The sequence below is a fragment of the Hyperolius riggenbachi genome, chromosome 5 (assembly GCF_040937935.1).
Source record: "Hyperolius riggenbachi isolate aHypRig1 chromosome 5, aHypRig1.pri, whole genome shotgun sequence".
Classification (NCBI taxonomy): domain Eukaryota; kingdom Metazoa; phylum Chordata; class Amphibia; order Anura; family Hyperoliidae; genus Hyperolius; species Hyperolius riggenbachi.
The window spans coordinates 139,149,408-139,170,615 of record NC_090650.1 but is presented as its reverse complement, the minus strand read 5'-3'; the positions used below and the strand labels follow the sequence as shown (position 1 = coordinate 139,170,615).

Here is a 21,208-nt window from a genome sequence, read left to right as displayed (position 1 = left end):
TCTCCCACCCAGCATGGGTATATGTAAAAATACACCCCAAAACACATTGTACTACTTCTCCCGAGTACGGCGATACCACATGTGTGGCACTTTTTTGCACCCTAACTGCGCTAAGGGGCCCAGAGTCCAATGAGTACCTTTAGGCTTTACAGGGGTGCTCAAAATTTAGCACCCCGCCCACTTGCCAGGACAGTTAACAAACCCCACAAATGACCCCATTTTGGAAAGAATACACAACAAGGTATTCCATGAGGGGAATGGTGAGGTCATTGAAAATTTTATTTTTTGTCACAAGTTAACGGAAAATGACACTTTGTTAAAAAAAAAAAAAAAAAAAAAAAAAATTCTGCTAACTTGTGACAAAAACTAAAATCTTTTTTGAACTCACCGTGCACCTCACATAATACTTTAGGGTGTCCTCTTTCCAAAATGGGGTCATTTGTGGAGTCTGTCCTGGCATTTTAGGGTCTCTGCAATCATTACATGTATGGCCAGTATTAGGAGTTTCTGCTATACTCCTTATATTGGGTATACAAGTAATGCACTCTGGGCTGAAAGGAAAAATGAACGGCAAACATACCTTGCTCCACATCAATGGCAGATCTTCCTCCACATCAATGGCAGTGATAACCTCAGGAGAGAGACACCCCGTGCCACCCTGCACTCAGGGTGAGCCACCAACTTATGTGACTGGGCCTCAGAACTTTAGTATACAGCATTATGCCTGTAGGATACAGCAATATGCCTGCCAATAGAGATGACTCTGTGTGGCATTAAAGCATCATCATAGGCCCAAATCACATATAAACCGGGGGTGTCCACACTCAAGGGAAATTCAAACATGCCGTCTTATATCGCCAACCCAGGACAGATCAGCAATATCAAGCATGGAAACTGATCCTTCTTCCCACTTTTATGCTTACCCGTTTGGTCTTCAAGCTTACCTCTCCTCTCCCTGCGACAATGTGCGAAAGACCACTGAGTGTGTGCCTACTCCTGTGTCTGGAGTTCCCTAGGTTCTAATAGTGTACCTGCTCGTGGTACCTCTCACACGGCCCTACGCATAGACCAGGCTGGTCAGGACAGCGGGGACAATAATAAACTGTGTCAGTCCTTGTTCCAGCCCTGCTGCAGACACGGCAACGTTTTCTTCGGATGCGTTGACCTGGGGCACACGGAAACTGATAGGCGTAATGCCTTCCATGCAGTCGGCTAGTTGCATCTGGGGGGGGGGGGGGGGGGGGCCTGGCACCTCCTGGATACAGGATGTCCAGAATGATCTGTTCCTGAAATTGGAGGAAAGATCCAGTTCTCCCAGCCTTACTGTAGAGAACAAAGCTGTTGTAAACTGCCAATTGAATCAGATAAAAAGACACTTTCTTATACCAGCGTCTTGTTTTCCGGGAAATTAAATAGGGCGCTAACCTCTGGTCATTGAAGTCCACCCCTCCCATGTTGACATTATATTCGTGGACGACAAGGGGCCTTTCAATGACCTTAGTTGCCCGTTGAATTTGGACTGTCGTGTCTGTGTGAATGGTGGACAGAAAGTAAACGTCCCTCTTGTCCCTCCATTTCACCGCGAGCAGGTCTTCAGTACGCAAGGCGGCCCTCTGCCCCCGTTGAAGTCTGGTGGTAACGAGCCGTTGGGGGAAGCCCTGGCGACTAGGCCGCGCAGTGCCACAGCATCGGATTCTTTCTAACTTTAAGTGCTGAAAGAGGGCCACACTTGTGTAATAATTGTCCACAAAAAGATGGTACCCCTTCCGGAACAAGGGTGACACCAAGTCCCACACAACCTTTCCACTGCTCCCCAGGTAGTCAGGGCATCCGACCGGCTCCAATTTTGAGTCTTTTCCCTCATAGACCCTAAAACGACATGTATAGCCTGTGGCCCTTTCACAGAGCTTATACAGTTTCACCCCATACCGGGCGCGCTTGCTTGGGATGTACTGTTTGATGCCAAGGCGCCCGGTAAAGCGTAAGAGGGACTCGTCTACGCAGATGTTCTGTTCAGGGATATAAGCATCTGCAAATGTTGAAGACAGGTGGTCTATGAGGGGCCGAATTTTGTGGAGCCGGTCATAAGCAGGGTGGCCCTTTTCATGACAGGTTTCGTCATCGTTAAAGTGCAGGAAGCACAGGATGGACTCAAATCGTGTCCTGGACATGGCAGCAGGGTACAAGGGAACATGATGTACTGGGTTCGTAGACCAATACGACCGCAATACATTTTGTTTCATTAGTCCCAAGTGAAGGATAAGGGCCAAAAAGATTTTAATGTCGGAAACTTGGACTGGTTTCCACCCGAAAGGCTGGGCATACATGCGGGTGCTCGGTGATGAATTGTGTGGCTTTACGGTTGGTCTCAACCACAATTAAGTCCAAGAGAACCTGGGTGATGAACAGCTGCAAAAAGTCTAGGGCCGTTCCTAGATGAGCTGTCGCCACCTGGACTCCAGACTGGGCGGTGAAAGGGGGCACTACGGGTGCGGCGGAATCAGGGGATTGCCAATCTGGTTGTGCCAGCACCTCTGGGAGTCTATGGGTACTACGGGCCCGTCTTCTTCTTGGTGGCTGCGACGGGGGTACTACTGCACTTGCCACCGTACCAGTTTCAACTTCCATGCTGATGCTCACCACTTCGCCAGGGTCTACGGAAGCACTGGCACTAAGTCCAGGAGATGCTGCGCTGCTGGTGCCTGCCTCACCAAGAAAACTGTCAACAGCGCTAGAACCACCCTGCTGCCCTTGAGGCGGATCCTGCGCCACCTGCGGTCTAACGACTTGGGGTCTGGTACGCCTGGCTCTAGCCGGGACCATAGCCTCGTCATCACTATCGGTCAGGGAACCACTGCTTTCTACAGGTTCAAATTCGGACCCGGAAGATTCGACGGATGATTCTTCCCAAAAGAACTCATCCGACTGGTCCATGTACCTGTATACCTCGTCATCGGAAAGCCCCCTTCTTGCCATTTTGGATTGCTAAATTTATGGGGTTTTCCTCCGAGACTACCCAGAAAAAAAGAGCACCTACCTAGCAAAAAGGGAGTATTTGAGAGGTATTGGGGTTGGTGGGAAGTGGGGTCTCAGAGGCAATCAAACAATCACGGGACAATCAAATACAATTACAGCACAATCGACTCCAATCACAGCACAAGCAAATCTGATGCACTCGGAAGGTGGTGGTTGGGTGTGGTGGGGGGGGGGAGGGGGGGGGGGGGTTGGGTGTGGTGGGGGGGGGAGGGTGGGGTTGGGTGTGGCGGGAAGTGGGGTCTCAGGCAATCAAACAATCACAGGGCAATCGAAGCTGATCACGGGACAATCAAATACAATTACAGCACAATCGAATCCAATCACAGCACAATCAAATCTGATGCACTCGGAAGGTGATGGGGGGAGGGTGGGATTGGGTGTGGCGGGAAGTGGGGTCTCAGGCAATCAAACAATCACGAGGCAATCGAAGCCGATCAAGGGACAATCAAATACAATTACAGCACAATCGAATCCAATCACAGCACAATCAAATCTGATGCACTCGGAAGGTGATGGGGGGAGGGTGGGATTGGGTGTGGCGGGAAGTGGGGTCTCAGGCAATCAAACAATCACGGGACAATCAAATACAATTACAGCACAATCGAATCCAATCACAGCACAATCAAATCTGATGCACTCGGAAGGTGATGGGGGGAGGGTGGGATTGGGTGTGGCGGGAAGTGGGGTCTCAGGCAATCAAACAATCACGGGGCAATCGAAGTCGATCACGGGACAATCAAATACAATTACAGCACAATCGACTCCAATCACAGCACAAGCAAATCTGATGCACTCGGAAGGTGGGTGGGGGGGGGGGGGGGAGGGGGGGGGGTTGGGTGTGGTAGGAAGTGGGGTCTCAGGCAATCAAACAATCACGGGACAATCGAAGCCGATCACGGGACAATCAAATACAATTACAGCACAATTGAATACAAGCGCAGCACAGTCAAATACAATGCACTTGGACGGTGATTAGGGGGGGGTCTGAGGGCGATTTGAGGGGGTGGGGGGTTGATCAGGAGCCTGCACGGGGCAGACTGAGTCCTGATCTGATGAGAGGCAGACACAGGGGGTTACTGATCAAAGATCAGTTAGTGATCGCTGGGGAGGACAGATGTAAACAAAGAGCAGGGGATGTAATCAGAAGGGGGGTATGAGGGCAATCGAGGGCCTGGGCAGGTGATCGGTTACCCCCGCGGGGCAGTTAGGGTCTGCTCTGATGCGTGGGGGTGCTGAGGGGTGATGGACAGGTGATAGACAGGTGATCAGAGGGGGATCAGGGGGTAAGGTAGCTGTATACAGATGTATACAGTATACAGGGGGGTAGTCTGGGATGGGGTCTGGGGGTGATCTAAAGGTAGGGGGGGGATCAGGGGTGACTAGGAGGCAGTTAGGGACCTAAACTAAGGGGCAGCGTCGCTAGTTAGTGGCAGGTGGGGTGTGGGGGTTTTGCAAGGGTGCTAGGCAGGGGTCTGCTGGGGTGATCAGGGGGGGGTATGAGGCCTGGGGTGGGAGATCAGGGACGCTGAGGGCAAAAAAAGCAATGTACAATGTATACTTGCAAGTGGTTCCTCCTCGCTGGTGGTCTCTGCAACAATGAGACCACGAGGCGAGGAGGAAGCAGGTATAAGGCACTTTGTTTACCTAACAAAGTGCCTTATACATTCTGATTGGGCAGCTATGCGGATTCCTCCACTCGCCGGCTCTGCTAAGTGGCCGGCGAGCGGAGACAAAATGCCCAAGTAACGATCCCGGGCGGAGGATCGCGTCACTGATGACGCGATCGCTCCCCCATGCCCTTAGAAGGACCGCCGCCTCTGTGGGTGAGCCGGTCCTTCAGGGCTCCACTTCCCGGCCGCCGCTGTGCGTTAGGCAGTCGGGAAGTGGTTAAATACGCTTTCTCACAAAGTAAATAGACGGTGAAACCGCTCGGAGGATGAAGGCGGGCGCGGAGCTTCGCCCCTCAAGCAGGAGATGCGCGCGCAGCTTGCGCGCGATCTCCTGCAGTAGCCGGCCAAAGGGCCTGACCCCAATTGGCGTTAGGCGGTCCTGGGGCTGCCACCATGGCCACACCCATTGGCGTGGGGCGGTTGTTAACTGACATTTTTTTTTATAGTAACAACCAACAATTTATACAGGAAATACCTGGAAAACCTGGATTTTGACTACTCTCTGTCTGCCTTATTTGTACAGTTTCACAATTTTTTAAGTTTATTCACAAATTTAATTAATTCAACAATTTTGTGTATTTATATGCAGAATGTCTACCTGTTTTTATTCTGATATATTTTGGTGAGTTATGACTTAATAATTGGAGGCCTATTATTCTTGAAAAAATTTACCGCTTTTAGACCCATAAATCCAGACATAAATGAACCGTCAGGGAGGTTAAAGCAATACTGAAGTGAGTTGCAAGAATGAGTTACTCTCCTGTGGAGAGGGAAGGGTTTGGATCCCATAGACTCATCCCAGTCCTCTCTCCATCTGTTCTACTGCCAGGCCCTGGTAAAGTTCTTCATCCAGCTTAGTTGAATATTTCTTTGGCCCTCCTCAAACAGCCTCCAAAGGTTTGCACATGCTCAGTATGACGCACTCATCTTCAGAAGCAGAAGTATGATGCAGGTGCTTCTGAAGCCTGCCAAGCAGGGGACAGCGGTGGAACAAGGGGTGTCAGAGCTAATTGGGAAGAATCCAGACCCTTCAGGCTAGGACCACATTAGGCAGAATTGCGAGCTTTGCAGAAAACACATGCGTTTTTGCCAATAATGAAAGTATGAGTCGCATTACAAAACACACATGCGTTTTTCAAAATGTGCAATTTTGGACAGAGGTGCCAGGCAGGTTAAAATGATCTAAAAACAACTAAAAAGGAGGAGTACAGGTGGACTTACCTCCTGAAATGATGGACAATCGAGATTGTTCAAATCGCAAATAATTTATTTTGACACTCCGCAACGCGTTTCGCAGGTATAACCCTGTCACAGAGGCGCATTGCCACTATTGGACCTTTTTGAGCTTGCACTCCTTGCCTGATGAAGCGGGTTATACAGAGGCGCATTGCCACTATTGGACCTTTTTGAGCTTGCACTCCTTGCCTGATGAAGCGGGTTATACCTGTGAAACGCGCTGCGGCATGCCAAAATAAATGGTTATTTGCGATTTGAACAATCTCGATTGTCCATCATTTCAGGAGGTAAGTCCACCTGTACTCCTCCTTTTTAATTGTTTTTAGATCATTTTGACCTGCCTGGCGCCTCTGTCCAAATTTGCACAGTATATAGTCCACCTTGGGTGGAGGGGACTTTCCCCTTCTTTCTATCTACAGAGAGCGACTTCTTAAACCTGAGTGGGGTCAGGTTCTAATGCTCCCACCTGCATTTCAAGTGGTTGCCTATGTGGTAATCGGTGTTTGAGAGTATATCCACATCTGTTAATTATTTCGCCAACAATTGTTAGACTTACTGCACTATATTGGGCTCTCGGTCTTTCTTTTTCTTTTTGTTTCAAGTGCAAGTTTTTCAAAATGCACAACTTGCTGCTTTTTTTTCAAGTGCATGTCAAACACACGTATTTAAAAAATGCATAAAACGCATGGTTTTCTGCACTCCCTAGTGTGCTCCTAGCCTCACTCTCCATGGAGAGTATCTGACTAATATATATATTTTTTGCAGCTTGCTTTAGTATATTAAGATCATGCTGAATCTTTAAAGCGGACCTGAACTCTTGCACAGGAGAGAAGAACGGAGAAATCCAACTTGCATTTGTTTATAGAGAACAGCCTAATTCTCCCTTCTCCAGGACTACATAGCTTGGATGTCCCCCTGGGATTTCTATGAGGGAGTCATATTGGAATCCTTCCCGATGACCAGGTGAGATGAGAATGCAGCGAGGAAAGAAGAGAGCAAGGAGAGGTGCAGCCGAATTAGGCGTCCGTTGAGTGTGCACACGCCAAATACTGTATATACTTGACTATAAGTCTAAAAATTTAGGACTGACTTACTAAATAAAAGTATAGAGGTCAACTTATACACGAGTCACGGGCATCAGTAATATGTGTACTATCAGTGACATTCCCATTTGCAGCAATTTACCCTGTGGTAAGTGACACATTCTTGATAAGAAAAATGCCAAGAAAACACTGCTCTGAAAGTCCTGGCCACAACAATTAACAAGGAAAGTGCAGGGGAAATACTAAGCTGCAGAAGGGGAATGGGGGGGGGGGGGGGGGGTGAATCATTGCTGCACTTGGGTACCTGGAGGAGTTATTGGCTGCACTTAAGGGACCGGAGGGGTTCATGGCTGCAATACTGTATACAGTGCAGTCATTAACCTCCTCCTGGATTATTGCATTTTCTGCTATATGTTACAGTGCCCAATAACGGTACAATTGTTATGAATGATTCTAAAATACTTTGTGACTAACAATACATTTTTTTTTATCTCTTTCAAAAAAGGTATTTATCTGTCACAAATAGATGAACTTGGCTGTGAATTAGGATATTTAGATAAATATTTATTAGGAACGGGGTAAACAAATATTGATGACAAATAATCTATATCGAAAAACTTTAATGTAACATTATTTTGCTTATACAGGTAGTCCCCATTTAAGAAAACGGGCTAGGGATTGTGGGTCCATTATTAACTTGCTGTCCAAAAGTAGAAACACTGCCATCATTGTCCCCTGTACTTCCTCTATGGCCCCCCCACCCCCTCTGTGTCACCTCTGTTCCCCCATGCCTTCAATGTCCAACTCTGACCCCTCTGTGTCACCTCTGTCCCCCCACACCCTCAGTGTACCACAGGAAAATGTCATTTTACCAGTTTACAAACTTTTTCTCTGACTGTGTTAAAAAAAATTCTTTTTTCATAAAGTCGATTTTAAAACATTTTTTGACTTGTATCCTCAGAATCAAATGTCCCATTTTTTGATCGTTTGTAAGCCAGGAGTCCGTAAATACACAAACACACGAATAAAAACAAAGTGAAAATTAGATCACAAACTGACCCTTGAGCAACTGCTCATTTTTTTATTTCATTTATTTATAAAAGTTGTACAGTAAATGGGCACCTTCCTAAATAAACACTACCATCCATTACAAAATGCACTAACATTTGTTCTGACAAAATCTTTTACACACTTAGAAAACTATAACAAAGTTACCGTATGTTGAAGTTTATTGTGTATTTATATAGCGCTGACATCTTCTGCAGCGATTTACAGAGGTATACATAGTCTTATCTCTAACTATCCCCAGAGGGGCTCATACAATCCCTACCATAGTCGTATGTCCATCACAGTCTATGACCCGGTTCACACTGCATGGATGGAAAACTGGTCCGCGGAACAGATCAGTTTTTAAAAGACATAAGTGTGCGGTCAATGCGAAAAATCCGTTGCTCTGGATTTATCGAAGCTTCCTCAAACTTGCGGTCTGTTTGGCGGAAGGTGCCAAACGGATCCGTAATAACAGAGCAATGGTTGATTAATAACATAGGACCTGTTAACCTGTAGGTTCCGTTAAATGGACTGCTTTTAATGCCATTGTGAACCGGGCCATTGGCCAGGTAACTTATGGCCTTGTTCACATAAGGCAACACGTATGGCCATGCATTTGGGACGCAAGCGCACCCAATTGCATGTCATCCGCGTCGCTCTGCACTGCTGATACCATTCATTACAGTGAATGGTATCAGCAATGCGCTTTTGCAAAAATGCGTGCAACAGTGCGATAGTCTGAATGTCAAAAGTGCCGTTTCTGCACATCTGATGCTCTTGCTGATAGCATACTATGTGCGTACAGCAGCGCGTATAGTGTGAACGAGGCCTATCTGTAGGTTTTTGGGATGTGCCTGGAAGAAACCCACACATAAATGGGGAAAACATACAAATTCCATGCAGATAGTGGATCGCACTACTGGATACCTTGTTAGAATCTGGGCTAGGACACAGTCACTGTGCTATAAGGCAATTCTCAAATAAATATATTGTTTCCTTGTTAACGTGCATTGTGGTTGTACAGCATGTAGTTTATTGATCTCCAACTGCTCTGAGAATCTCTGTGGCCAAGGACGTCACATCTCTGTTGATGCTGAAAGAAATAAAGTGATATAAACATAAGAACCTTATTGGGTACAAACCTGATGACATGAAATGTGTTCCTGACAGCAACCAATCTTCAAATCTTGCATCAACCGTATGACTGTATGTTATGGATGAGTGTAGCTCGATTACAGTCAGATTTAACAGTGTAGTGCTTGCTTTGTTATACATGTAACACAGACATATACTGTATATACAGTGGGATGCGAAAGTTTGGGCAACGTTGTTAATCATCATGATTTTCCTGTATAAATCAGTTGTTACCATAAAAAATGACAGTTAAATATACAGACCATACTGGGCTTGTGCTGTACACTCCTGGTGACCTCAGTGGGAACAAGGACACGGCAACGCAGGTGCAGTGGTTTTCAGACTTTAAAGTCTGAAATTCCATAAGTGAGCCGCAGGCGGGGCCGGAGCATCGGTGAGTGGCTGCGCTGCCACAGGATGTCTGTGGGGGACCATTAGAAGCCCCGGGTAAGTTAAACTCATTTTCCCCCAACCCCCCTACAGTATTCCTTTAAACAAAATTAGGCACCACAAAAAAGAAATGAAATCAATATTTAGTAGATCCTCCTTTTGTAGAAATTAGAGCCTCTAAACGCTTCCTGTAAGTTCCAATGAGAGTCTGGATTCTGGTTGAAGGTATTTTGGACCATTCCTCTTTACAAAACATCTCTAGTTCGTTCAAGTTTGATGGCTTCCGAGCATGGACAGCTCTCTTTAACTCACACCACAGTTTTTCAATTATGTTTAGGTCTGGGGACTGAGATTGCCTTTTCAGAATGTAATACTTGTTCCTCTTCATGAATGCCTTAGTGGATTTTGAGCAGTGTTTAGGGTCATTGTCTTGTTGAAACATCCAGCCCCAGCAAAGCTTCAGGTCTGTCACTGATTCCTGAACATTGGTCTCCAGAATATGCTGATACTGAGTGGAATTCATGCGTCCCTGAACTTTGACAAGATTCCCAGTCCCTGCACTGGCCACACAGCCCCACAGCATGATGGAAACACCACCATATTTTACTGTAGGTAGCAGGTGTTTTCTTGAAATGCTGTGTTGTTTTTCCTCCGTGTATAATGCCCTTTGTTATGCCCAAATGACTCAATTTTAGTTTCATCAGTCCACAGCACCTTATTCCAAAATGAAGCTGGCTTATCCAAATGTGCTTTAGCATACCTCAAGCGGCTCTGTTTGTGCTGTGGGCGGAGAAAAGGATTCCTCTGCATACAGCATCTCCTTGTGTAAAATGCGCCGAATGGTTGAATGATGCACAGTGTCTGCAGCAAGATGATGTTGTAGGTCTTTGGTGCTGGTCTGTGGGTTGACTCAGACTGTTCTCACCATTCGTTGCTTCTGTTTATCCAAGATTTTTCTTGGTCTGCCACTTCGAGCCTTAACTTGAATTGAGCCTGTGGTCTTCCATTTCCTCAATATGTTCCTAACTGTGGAAACAGACAGCTGAAATCACAGAGACAGCTTTCTGTATCCTTCCCCTAAACCATGATGGTGAACAATCTTTGTCTTCAGGTCATTTGAAAGTTGTTTTTAGACCCCAATTTTGCTACTCTTCAGAGAAAATTAAAAAAGGAGGGAAACTTACAATTGACCCCCTTAAATACTCTTTCTTATAATTGGATTCACCTGTGTAGGTAGGCCAGGGGTCACTGAGCTTACAAACCCAATTTGAGTTCCAATAATTAGTTCTAAAGGTTTTGGAATCAATAAAATGACAACAGTGCTCACATTTATGCACCTGCCTAATTTTATTTAAACAATTATTGCACACTTTCTGTAAATGCAATAAATTTAATTTCAATTCTCAAATATCATTGTGTGTGTCTCCTATATGATAAATTTAACTGATATTTTTTATCATAACAACCACAGATTTATACAGAAAAATCATGACGATTAACAACATTGCCCAAACTTTTGCATCCCACAGTATATTTCCATTGCAATGATTAATCACAGCGCTTTGTGCATGTGCACATATATTTCACCAGAGCACTTTGTAATGCTGTCTGCTTGCATCTTCTATTCATGTTGTACTGCTGTGTGTCTAATGTACAATGCACTTTGGTGAATGAGGCAACATGAAGAGCACTTTGGAATGTATGCCCCTCCTAGATCAGCCAACATCTTATTTGCAGCAGCTCTCCTCCAAAAATCGAATCAGTCCAAGTCAGCTCAGAGAGTGGGTGTTAAGTGCATTCATAAACAGAAGGTATATGCAATAATTCAGCTTTAAAGTCAATGGGAACCATTAAAAAAAAGAGCCAGATACCTACCTAAGAAAGGGAAGGCTCTGGGTTCTATAGAGCCTTCCTGCTCCTCTCCCGGTCACCGTTCCAGAGCAGGATCTGCCGGAGCAGTATTCAACCAATTTGGTCAAATACTGCTGTCTCCACCACCAAAGGGAGGCTTCGGAAGTCTTCAGGACCCCGAGTGCTCCCGAAGATGGGCCAGCCCATACTGTGCACGCGCGAGCGCCCTCTCTCATGCTTTCTTGTGCATGTGCAATATGGAGCCGTCTGTCTTTGGGAGGACTTGGCTCTCAAAGACTTCCAAAGTCCCCTGCGGTGGGTATATAAATGGAGGAGCTGCCGCTGCAATGAGGGGATCAGGAGAGTAGAGGGAAGGCTCTATAGGACACAGAGCCTTCCCTCTCCTTAGGTAAGTATATGTCTTTTTTTTGAAAAAAAAAGTTTCCCATTTGCTTTAAGTGAGCAACTGTAGTTTCCCATGATGCATCACTCCAGAATTTGCAAATCTTTATGCCCCTGAAGCCAGACTCACATCCAGAACTACTGGTGCATAGCAAGCCTATAGCTTATACATTTTCCTTAAGACAACATGCAGACAGCTGATTTGGCTAAATGAGACCAAACAGTAATAATAGTTTGCCTTCTTAAAGAACACCTATAATGAAGTGCCCCTAGCGGGTACTTACCTCAGGAGGGGGAAGCCTATGCATCCTAAAGAGGCTTATCCCGTCCTTAGTTAGCGCAAAAACCCTTGAACTGTCCACGTCCATAACAAGCCTGTGACATGCCTCAAGCAGATGCAGTAGCATCTTTCCAATGGGTTCCGCCGGAAATCGACAAGCCTGACTAGATCCATTCTACTGCGTAGGTGCAGACCCAATCAGGGTGGGCTATTTCTTCTGGAGCCTAAACAGAAAGCCAAAAGTGCGCCTGCGCGAGGCGTGTCACAGCCTTGTTATGGGTCTGGAGCCGGATTACCACTGCTCCTGTCAAGCTTGTCAGCAGATTTTTGGGGAATGCCAGCGAAGGAACTGGGGTACTGAGAAGGATGGGGAAAGCCTCTTTAGGATCCAGAGGCTTCCACCTCCCAAAGTAAGTACCCCCTACGGGAACTTTTTTTTTCTTACTGGTTCACTTTAAAACAGAGGGTATTTGCATTATTATAAATGTGGCAATCAGATTTTACAAGCAGATAGCAAAAAAGTAAGACTCTGCATCTCAGATGACTGCTCTTTATAAGCAGGTCCTGGTAAGGAATACATATACACCTACATATATATATATATATATATATATATACAGTATATATATATATATATATATATATATATATATATATATATACACATACAGGTGCACGGCGGTAACTGCATTTGATATCGCGATGACTGACAGACCCATGGTCGATGTCTCCTGCATCCATATGTAGTGTTAAGTCCCACCTCTTTGCTGGCGCGGCTTCTAGCCTCTGGTGTCTGCCTTCGCCGCGAGCACCTGTACTACGTGGCACCAGGTGCATGTGTGATGTCACTACATTCGCCGAGTACCACATGGCTCGTGGTGACGCTTAACATCAGAGAAGGCTAGGAGTCACACTGGCGGACAGGTGAGAATTTACTGTGCACAAGCACCTGGGGGGACACTTGGGAGGCAGCCAAGGAGGTGGGGGAACTAGGCTGTTTTCTGATAGATTTCCTGTTGAATCTATTGAAAATAGGTCTGCGGGGTATGGGCAGGCGACGCTCTGATCAGATTCAATCATTGAGGAATCAGTTACATGGTCGATCTGTTCGTACATCGAGTGATGTATGGCTACCTTTACAGAGCCTGTTCACGTTCTAACTCCTGCTGTGCAAGAGATTACTGCACTCTAATCTACGGTCAGATCTCAGCTCCTTGTACTAGCAGAATCTGAGAATAAATGTTGTGCTATTTATGAATACATTATTTTCCTGGCGTTCAGCTTTAAATCAGCAGTAAAATACAGTGGTTTAGATTTGTTTACTAAATTGTGCTGGAACAGCTGCCTGAGCTAAGAAGTGAGTGGAAGCCGGGCAGCGGGCTGAATTCCTGTGTGTACTGAGGGTCAGGATGTGTGCTGGCATTATGTAGCTTCCTGTCTCTGAAACAGTCCCACCCTGCAGCAAACCTGCTAATGTTCCTAAATGTAAAAATATTTTATGCATAGACTGCCAATGTCATAAATAATACATTCAGACTATGGGCTACTGTAGTGTGCAGAACAGAATATATACTTTTAATATATTTAGCTTATTTTCAAAAAATGTCCAGAGTATCGTATATTAGAACTCCATCTAATCCCAATCATTTATTTATTGTTTTCATATCCTCAGCACTGCGGACTTCATTTCTGCTGATCATGTCCTTTCCCGGGCAGAAGTATATTTTACTGGCATCTGGAATATTTACGGATTCCCTATACTCACAGAGACTCACAAATCAATACTTTTGCATAACAGCCAAATACAAAGCTGAAGCTTAGCGCTCCCAGGCTTAGCTTGTGCTACACTCAACTAAATGTCATTCACAAGCACATTCGAATTAAACAGTTATTTAATACTCCTCCTGTAAGTGTAAAAATCAATAATTTGGGACTAGAGCCAAAACTAAGGGTAAGTACATAAGTGATGGTATTTGGGCAGGCAGGCAAAAGCTTACTTCTTTTACGACTGTTGGCAATGGGGAGCTTTTAGGTTCATGGCTACGGAGGAAAGGATCAGTAGTGATCATCATTTCTGGCTTGTTTCAGGGAAAATAATACTAATGAGCCAAGAAAGAGCCAGAACAGACAACAACAAAAACATTTCTAAAGTGCTTTTCTCCCACATGACTTCAAGTGCATGGCGTGTCTCAGACTAGTAATTAGTAACGGCGTGGATTATGCAACAGAGGAAAAAGCTAAGTTCATAAATGCCAGACTAAACTATTAAATCTAGATATCAATAAACTGAAATAGTAAGGAGTTCCATAGACTTCGGCTAGCGTGACAGCAGGCTGTGGTTCAATTTCCTAGCTTTTGGGATAGACTCTGGGATGATCAAGTTATTACATATTGTTGATATGAGGTTGTGGACATTGTGGTGCAGCTGAAGATTCCTTCAGGTAGCTACAACCTATTGTGTGTAAAATGTTAGTACGCCAATTTTGAAATTGATTTTCTTTTTTATGAATAAGCCGTGGAGAGAGTAAATAAACAGTGTTATGCGGCATGGTGGGGTTGGTTTGTTAATAGCCTGACAGCGTCGAGGTATAGGTCATTATTTGAAAGGCTTATGTAGGGGCCACTGCCACTGCAATAGTACAGCCAAGGTGTGATAAATGAATGAAACATGGTTGAAAGATCGGGGGGGTTGATGAAGTGCTTCATTTCTGCAATGCTGGGTTAAAGTATAACGATTTCATCACACCAGAAATCTGGTTTCTGAAGTCTAATTTCTCATCAATTAATTAGCCAAACTTTGCACAATGTCAGAGCTATTTAGATTTGAGCTCCTCACTCTCAGTGGTGCCAAATGGGAACAGAGCTGTTGTGTTGCCAGGGGCTAAATTGGCAGGTTCCTGCTTCAATGTGGCACTCACGTTCAAACACTTTAAAATTGGCCTACTAACATTCAAAGTGTTGCAACTGCATCATACCTTCCACAACCTCAGATCAATAGGATCAAACAACTTGATCACCCCTACAGCCATCTGTCATGCTGTCACTACCCTTTGGAATTCCTTACCACACCCAATCAGGACAGTTCCAATCCTGGAGATATTTAAATCCATGAATGCCAGTTTTCAGTGTGAATATATAACTTTTTCCTCTAACTCATTTCACCCAGGAACTATGCCTAAATCTGAGACATGTCTATGTTCTTTGAGTTATTTGGAATAAAAGCACTTAACAAATGTTATTGATGTAGTTGTTAATTTCAGGGTCACTTAGGCACAAAAGCATTCAGTACTTAATACTTCACCCGAGTGGAGTTACAGCTTGGCTTTCTGGGACAAGACTTTGAAGTCCACAGAATTCAAACAATTGTAGTCATTTTAGTGTGATGCAATAATGAGCATGACAGAATTAGCAATTTGCTCCACTAATGAGCTTTTGGAGGGCTCTAGTAATGTGTTTTAAACACCTGGTTTTGGTGTGTGTTTGTGCTTGCCCTAATTATCAGGCCTAGTGTATTAAATGAGTGTATTCCTTTTAAGAGGATGCTACATGTCTGTCTAGATGTAGAAAGTTCATGGTCCTCCTCCCATCGTACTCTCTTCAGGGAAAAAAAGTGGTAAATAAATAGAATTGTATAAAATCATGACCCTAACTGAAAGAAGAAACAGAATATTAAGCAGCTGTTTGTGTCATTAACTAAATGCACAGTTGAAAGATGAGTTTTTAGGCAAGGTTTGAAGGTTACTTAGAAAATGAGTTTTTTTTGCTAGGGTTATCAAGGGCTTACAGTAGGTCATACACAGTCTGAATGATCTGAGCAACATCTGTAACAACTGGGTCATGAAGAGCTATAGTAACAAGCATATCTGCTTCTCTGAAACAGTGTTTAGCAAAGACACTCTCTTCAGCTGTCTTACAATGGATATTAACTTATGGTATTCAGTGCAGACTTCAGTGGATTTTTATTCATGCTTCAAAAAAAGTGTTTAAATCAAGAAATGTGAAAGCTTGCACTTTTCCCCAACAGCAGGAACAATTAGCACTTCTTCACTTGTCTCTAAACAGAATGAAACATGCTGATTACAGCAGACTAGAAACAGGCTATTTTCTCTTTTTTTCCCTTTCCTATTTTACCTGCACTTCCACATTAATCATGCAGTCTCATATCCTTACAGGAAGGACAATTATAGTTTATTGTAAGACGGTGCACATTTTGAGTTATTAGAATGGTTCCCTGAAATCAACTTATACTTGTTTTCTGTGTGATATTTACATGTACATAACTCCCACAAGAGTTTGTAAGTCAGCCTCATAGAAGCAGCACGTGCGGAGAAAAAAACTGACGGGGTGCTGTTAAGTTTTATGACCCCATAAGGCACACACTGACATATTTGAGTAATTTGAGGATCAGTTGTGTACTAAACTCACAAGTCCTCTCTGCTCTAAAAGATAAACAACAGCATAATAACCTTTAAACAAAAAACATGTTTTTGTTACAGCTGATACAAATCCTGAAATAAATTTGCACAGTTTCTACTTCCTGATTCATGGAAGCAGACATATTGTTTACAGCCTGAGCTTTCAAATGAGCTTATCTGCCTATCTTCCATAGGCAGTCAAGTGACACAGGGGAGGATCAAATTACAACTTGTGATTAGACACAAATGGGGGGAATTAAACAGGCTAGACTCTCTAAATACATTCAAGGTGCATTTCTCTATGTTTTCCTTCTGTCAGGTCTACTTTAAAGTAGAAGTGTGGGGAAAAAAGTGTTAATACATAATTACCAACAGTATGTAGAAGCTTTCCAGAGGTGCCAATAGAATAAAAGTCACTTAAACGAGCTTAAAACCGATGGGGCAGTGGTGGGCCTATCCCATCCATGCAGACAAAGCAAACAAAGGAAGGACTGTGGCATCAACAGTCAAACAACAAATTATTTATACTCCACAGTAAAAATAGGCAACGCGTTTCACGGGCTCAATCCCGCTTCATCAGGCCAATCAAAAAGGAGCATACAGCTTAACAGTATCAAAACCACACTGAGCGCCTCTGCCTAATTACCAACAGTGATTTATTGGCACTTCAGACCCCTCAAGGCTCCTTATTGTGCCCGGCCTCCCTTCCGTTTTGGCGCTGTACAGAACTTCAGGGCATATGCGCTATATATCTGTGCACCCTCTTTGTAGTCTCTGCCTCACGACTGTGTATAGCAACCATCACCTGGAGCTTTTTGGGCCTGCTATGGCTGCTGTGCACAGTCGTGAGGGAGTATAATACACAGGGCACACGGACTGGACTGGAGAGGCAGAATGCAATATGGAGCCAGGAGGGCCTGGACGACCGATCATTGTGGTAAGTTTATATTTTATTTTTTATTCCACTCAGGTATACTTTAAGAATGGAGGGGTTGAGACAAAGGCACAAGTAGGGTAGTTTTAGGCGAGGTAGTGAGAGAGGCACACAGGAGGCATTTAAGGACGGAGGGCAGTGATTTCTAGTGACGCCCCTTAGTGACATGATCATATATACTATGTAAAGCGATGTGGAAGATGTCAGTCAAGTAGAAATACACAATTCTAATAATAATTGCCAATTATCCTTATGAACCAGACTGAGGGCCACACCCAGATCAGGTACCAGACTCAACCAAACACACACAGAGAGACACTGGGAGGCCCCCAACTGGCTGCAACAGTCCCTGTCTCTAATTGTCATTAAAAGAAAAGATATAAGTCACATGAAATTGCAATAGCACATTTAAGCCACAGGGGCACTTACAAGCCTTCTGTGTGTTGGCCAAGGTTCTACCACTAGTGTCCTCAACAATAGTACGTGCATTGCAGATATGAATGACAGAAAATAACAGGCGTTCCCAGAATACCCCTAGAATGGAAGCCGGCCCTGCAACAGCTGGCATGCTTCTCTGTAATGCATCGCTTATATGTGTGCTATTGCAATTTCATGTGACTAATACTTGTGCTATAAACGCAGATCAGAGGCAGGGATGGCGGCAACCAGCTGGAGGCCCCCAGGGGAGTAGCAATAGGGGTTGCAGAGGTAGCCACCGCATCGGGGCCCTTGGGCCAGAGGGGCTCCCGAAGGGCTCTCCCTCAACTACAGTATTTGCTCTCGATTGGTCCTGTGCTCATAATAATCACTTCTATAGATACTTTGAACACTGGTAATTATTAACAAACTGTTCCGCATCCCCTTCTTGCACCTCAGACACTGTAGATGCCATTGGCAGGTTTTGGTGCGCCGTATCAATTGCTATGTATAGAGTGCTTGGGGGCCCCCATTGTAAAACTTGCATTGGGGCCCACAACTCCTTAGCTACGCCGCTGGAGGCCCCCCTGGAGTGGGTGTCTGTGTTTTTCAGTTGAAATCTTTAATAAAAAAAAAAATAATGGACGGGGTTTTTAACATACATTGTTTAAAGTAATGCCATATACATCTGTATCTTAAGAAAAAAAACAATAGATTTGCTTTGTGCTATTTTTATCATTGCAAGCCTTTCTTGTAATTCTTTCCTAATTGCAAAGACTTCCTGCTCCTTGTTTTTACTTCATGCTACTTTCTCTATTCAGAGTGTTATATTTCCAGCAATGTCAGTTTCCTCTCTCACAATCCATCATCCTTTTTACTTTGATCTAAGCTTTGTCATTTGTTGTTACAAGCCCCCTCTACCAGGCCCACACCCTGCACATCCTATGTGGTCAATCAGCACCTGCAGGGGTGCAGAGTAGGTGTGAGTGTCGGTAGAAAAGGCATTTTCCTGTGCAGCGCTGTGCAGCATGCTTCCTGCACTGAGAATTTTCCTTGTCAATGAGAACTGCCTGACATGTACACATTTATTCAGTCCCGAATGCCTACAGCGATAAAGCAGCCATGAATACATGCGTTGTGCTGTGCCTGTTTTGGGAACATGTAGATGTGTATACATTCTGTGCTTTCCATTGAGAAAAGCCTGCTGCCACCATTGTGTAGCCACCAGTCGGACCTATACCATGTAGGCACAAATCCTTTGTAACGATTAAATGTTTAGACTATTTGCTTTTCAGCAAACCTTCAATAACTCAGTTCAGACCACAGTGTAACAGCTCCATATAGAGCTGACAACAGCTCATTAAACAGTGCTTAGAGCAATCATTATGTTTGTGTTTTCCATACTGCTTAGCATTTCTGTTGACATAAAACTGTGCATCAGTGCTCTTCCACAGACAGAGAATAACCTGCTTGGCGCTTGTCACTGTTCCAGTAATGTTTTTGTTCAAATATTCTTGATAGTATAACTGATCACTACATAGTACAGTGTTTGAGTGCTGTAGATTTGGTACTGCATCAATACCTTAGACAGTGTCAAGCAAATGTGTTATAAAACTACACATGAAATGAAATGGATATGGTGGCTGCCATATTTATTTGCTTTTAAACAACACCAGTTGCCTGGCAGTCCTGATCTGTTCAGGGTCTATGGCTAAATGTATTACGCCCAATCTACACGATACGATTCTTTGTGCGATTCGATTACGATTCTATTTACGATCCGATTAAATCCAACACGTCCAATCTGGATTCGATTTGACTAGCCATTGTTTTGCAATGGCAAATCGAAATTGAATCCCGATCGGACATGTCGGATTTAATCGGATCGTAAATAGAATCACAATCGAATCGCACAAAGAATCGTATCGTGTAGATTGGGCTTTATTTAGAGGCAGAGGCTCAGCAGGACAGCCAAGCAATCTGCATTGTAATAAGAAAACAGCGCAGGCTCCAGAGATGAATTAGTGTAGCATACACTTCATAAGACTTCAACATGGTGAATCTCAAATTCTATAGGCTCCTGCGGTCACCATCACCCACGCAACAAAAAGGCTTACCAGCTGGAAACAACCCACATTATAAAGGTTGTGTATCTTGCATTTCATGGCAGAAGAAATCAGCAGCAATCCACCAGCGATCCAGTGGTCCAGAAGTCTCTCAGCCCACGGGAATGGTGATCAGGATGATAGCGTATAAAACAAACAGCAACTCTAAGTGTAAACCGTTTATTAAAAAGCCAATAGATAAGATAAAAGCATAGGTATTAAAATGGAAAACTTACATACAGGGCCCAGGATATGGGAACCTCGACAAAAGTTGCATGCATGTCAGTGGCGTAGCTAAGGAGCTGTGGGCCCCGATGCAAGCTTTACATTGGGGCCCCCCAAGCACTCTATACATAACAATTGATACGGCACCAAAACCTGCCAATAGCAACTATAGTGTCAGCGGTGTAAGAAGGGGATGGGGAACAGTTTGTTAATGATTACCACTATTCAAAGTATCTATAGAAGTGATTATTATGAGCACAGGACCAATAGAGAGCTAATACTGAAGTTGAGGGTGGGCCCCTCGGGGCCCCTCTGGCCCAAGGGCCCCGATGCGGTCGCAACCTCTGCAACCCCTATTGCTACGCCCCTGATGCATGTGTTGGTCAACAACATAGGGCAGTTTGAAGGTGCCACCTGTCTCCTTCCCCATGGTTCCGCAATCTAGTGTCACCAGGGGATCGAGGGTACAGATGGCTGGGACCAAATTTATAGACTGTTCCAGAAAATGGAGAGTGGGACTAGAGCCCAACCCGAACCTGACCTAACTAGTTGAATATGCATCAGGCCATATCAATTGAGCGACCATCAATTAATCAATCCAAAATAATTAAAACCCAAAGCATCGACTTCCGGTTCCGGCGCCGCGATGAGAGGAGGCTAGAAGCTGAGCTCCGTTCAGTGTCCTGAATTTTGCCGAGCCCACAGACAACAAAAGTGCCCGTTTCGCTTAGGGAGAGGCAGAGGACCACCCGGAACAACTCCGCTGGCTACCCGAGAGGGAGATGGACAAATACCTCGCCCGCTCAGACAGCAAACAGGGAGACGCCTCACAGCAAGCCAAGATGGCGCCGAAGCAGAGACCTAAGACAGACACGAGGGAGAAATCCCCGACACCCTCACAAGTCTCGGATGGCGCAGATGAGGAACAATCCCAACAACCCTGGGACTCAGATAATGAAGAAGAAGGAAGCGGGGGTGAGTCTGGCATAAATTACAACAAAATAGCGACAGCGGTAGTCA

General features: G+C 44.7%; 1 protein-coding gene across 3 annotated transcripts in view; it reads right to left on the bottom strand.

The window, feature by feature from the left end:
* Nucleotides 1-8,032: 8,032 nt before the first annotated feature.
* ULK4 (unc-51 like kinase 4) overlaps nucleotides 8,033-21,208 on the bottom strand; it is an 892,004-nt gene continuing 878,828 nt past the window's right edge. For all 3 annotated transcript variants that reach the window (XM_068236316.1, XM_068236315.1, XM_068236317.1), the window contains one exon: nucleotides 8,033-9,128. In XM_068236316.1, coding sequence (XP_068092417.1) covers nucleotides 9,036-9,128 — 93 coding nt within the window. In that variant the 3' untranslated portion in view covers nucleotides 8,033-9,035. The remainder of the gene's footprint in view (nucleotides 9,129-21,208) is intronic.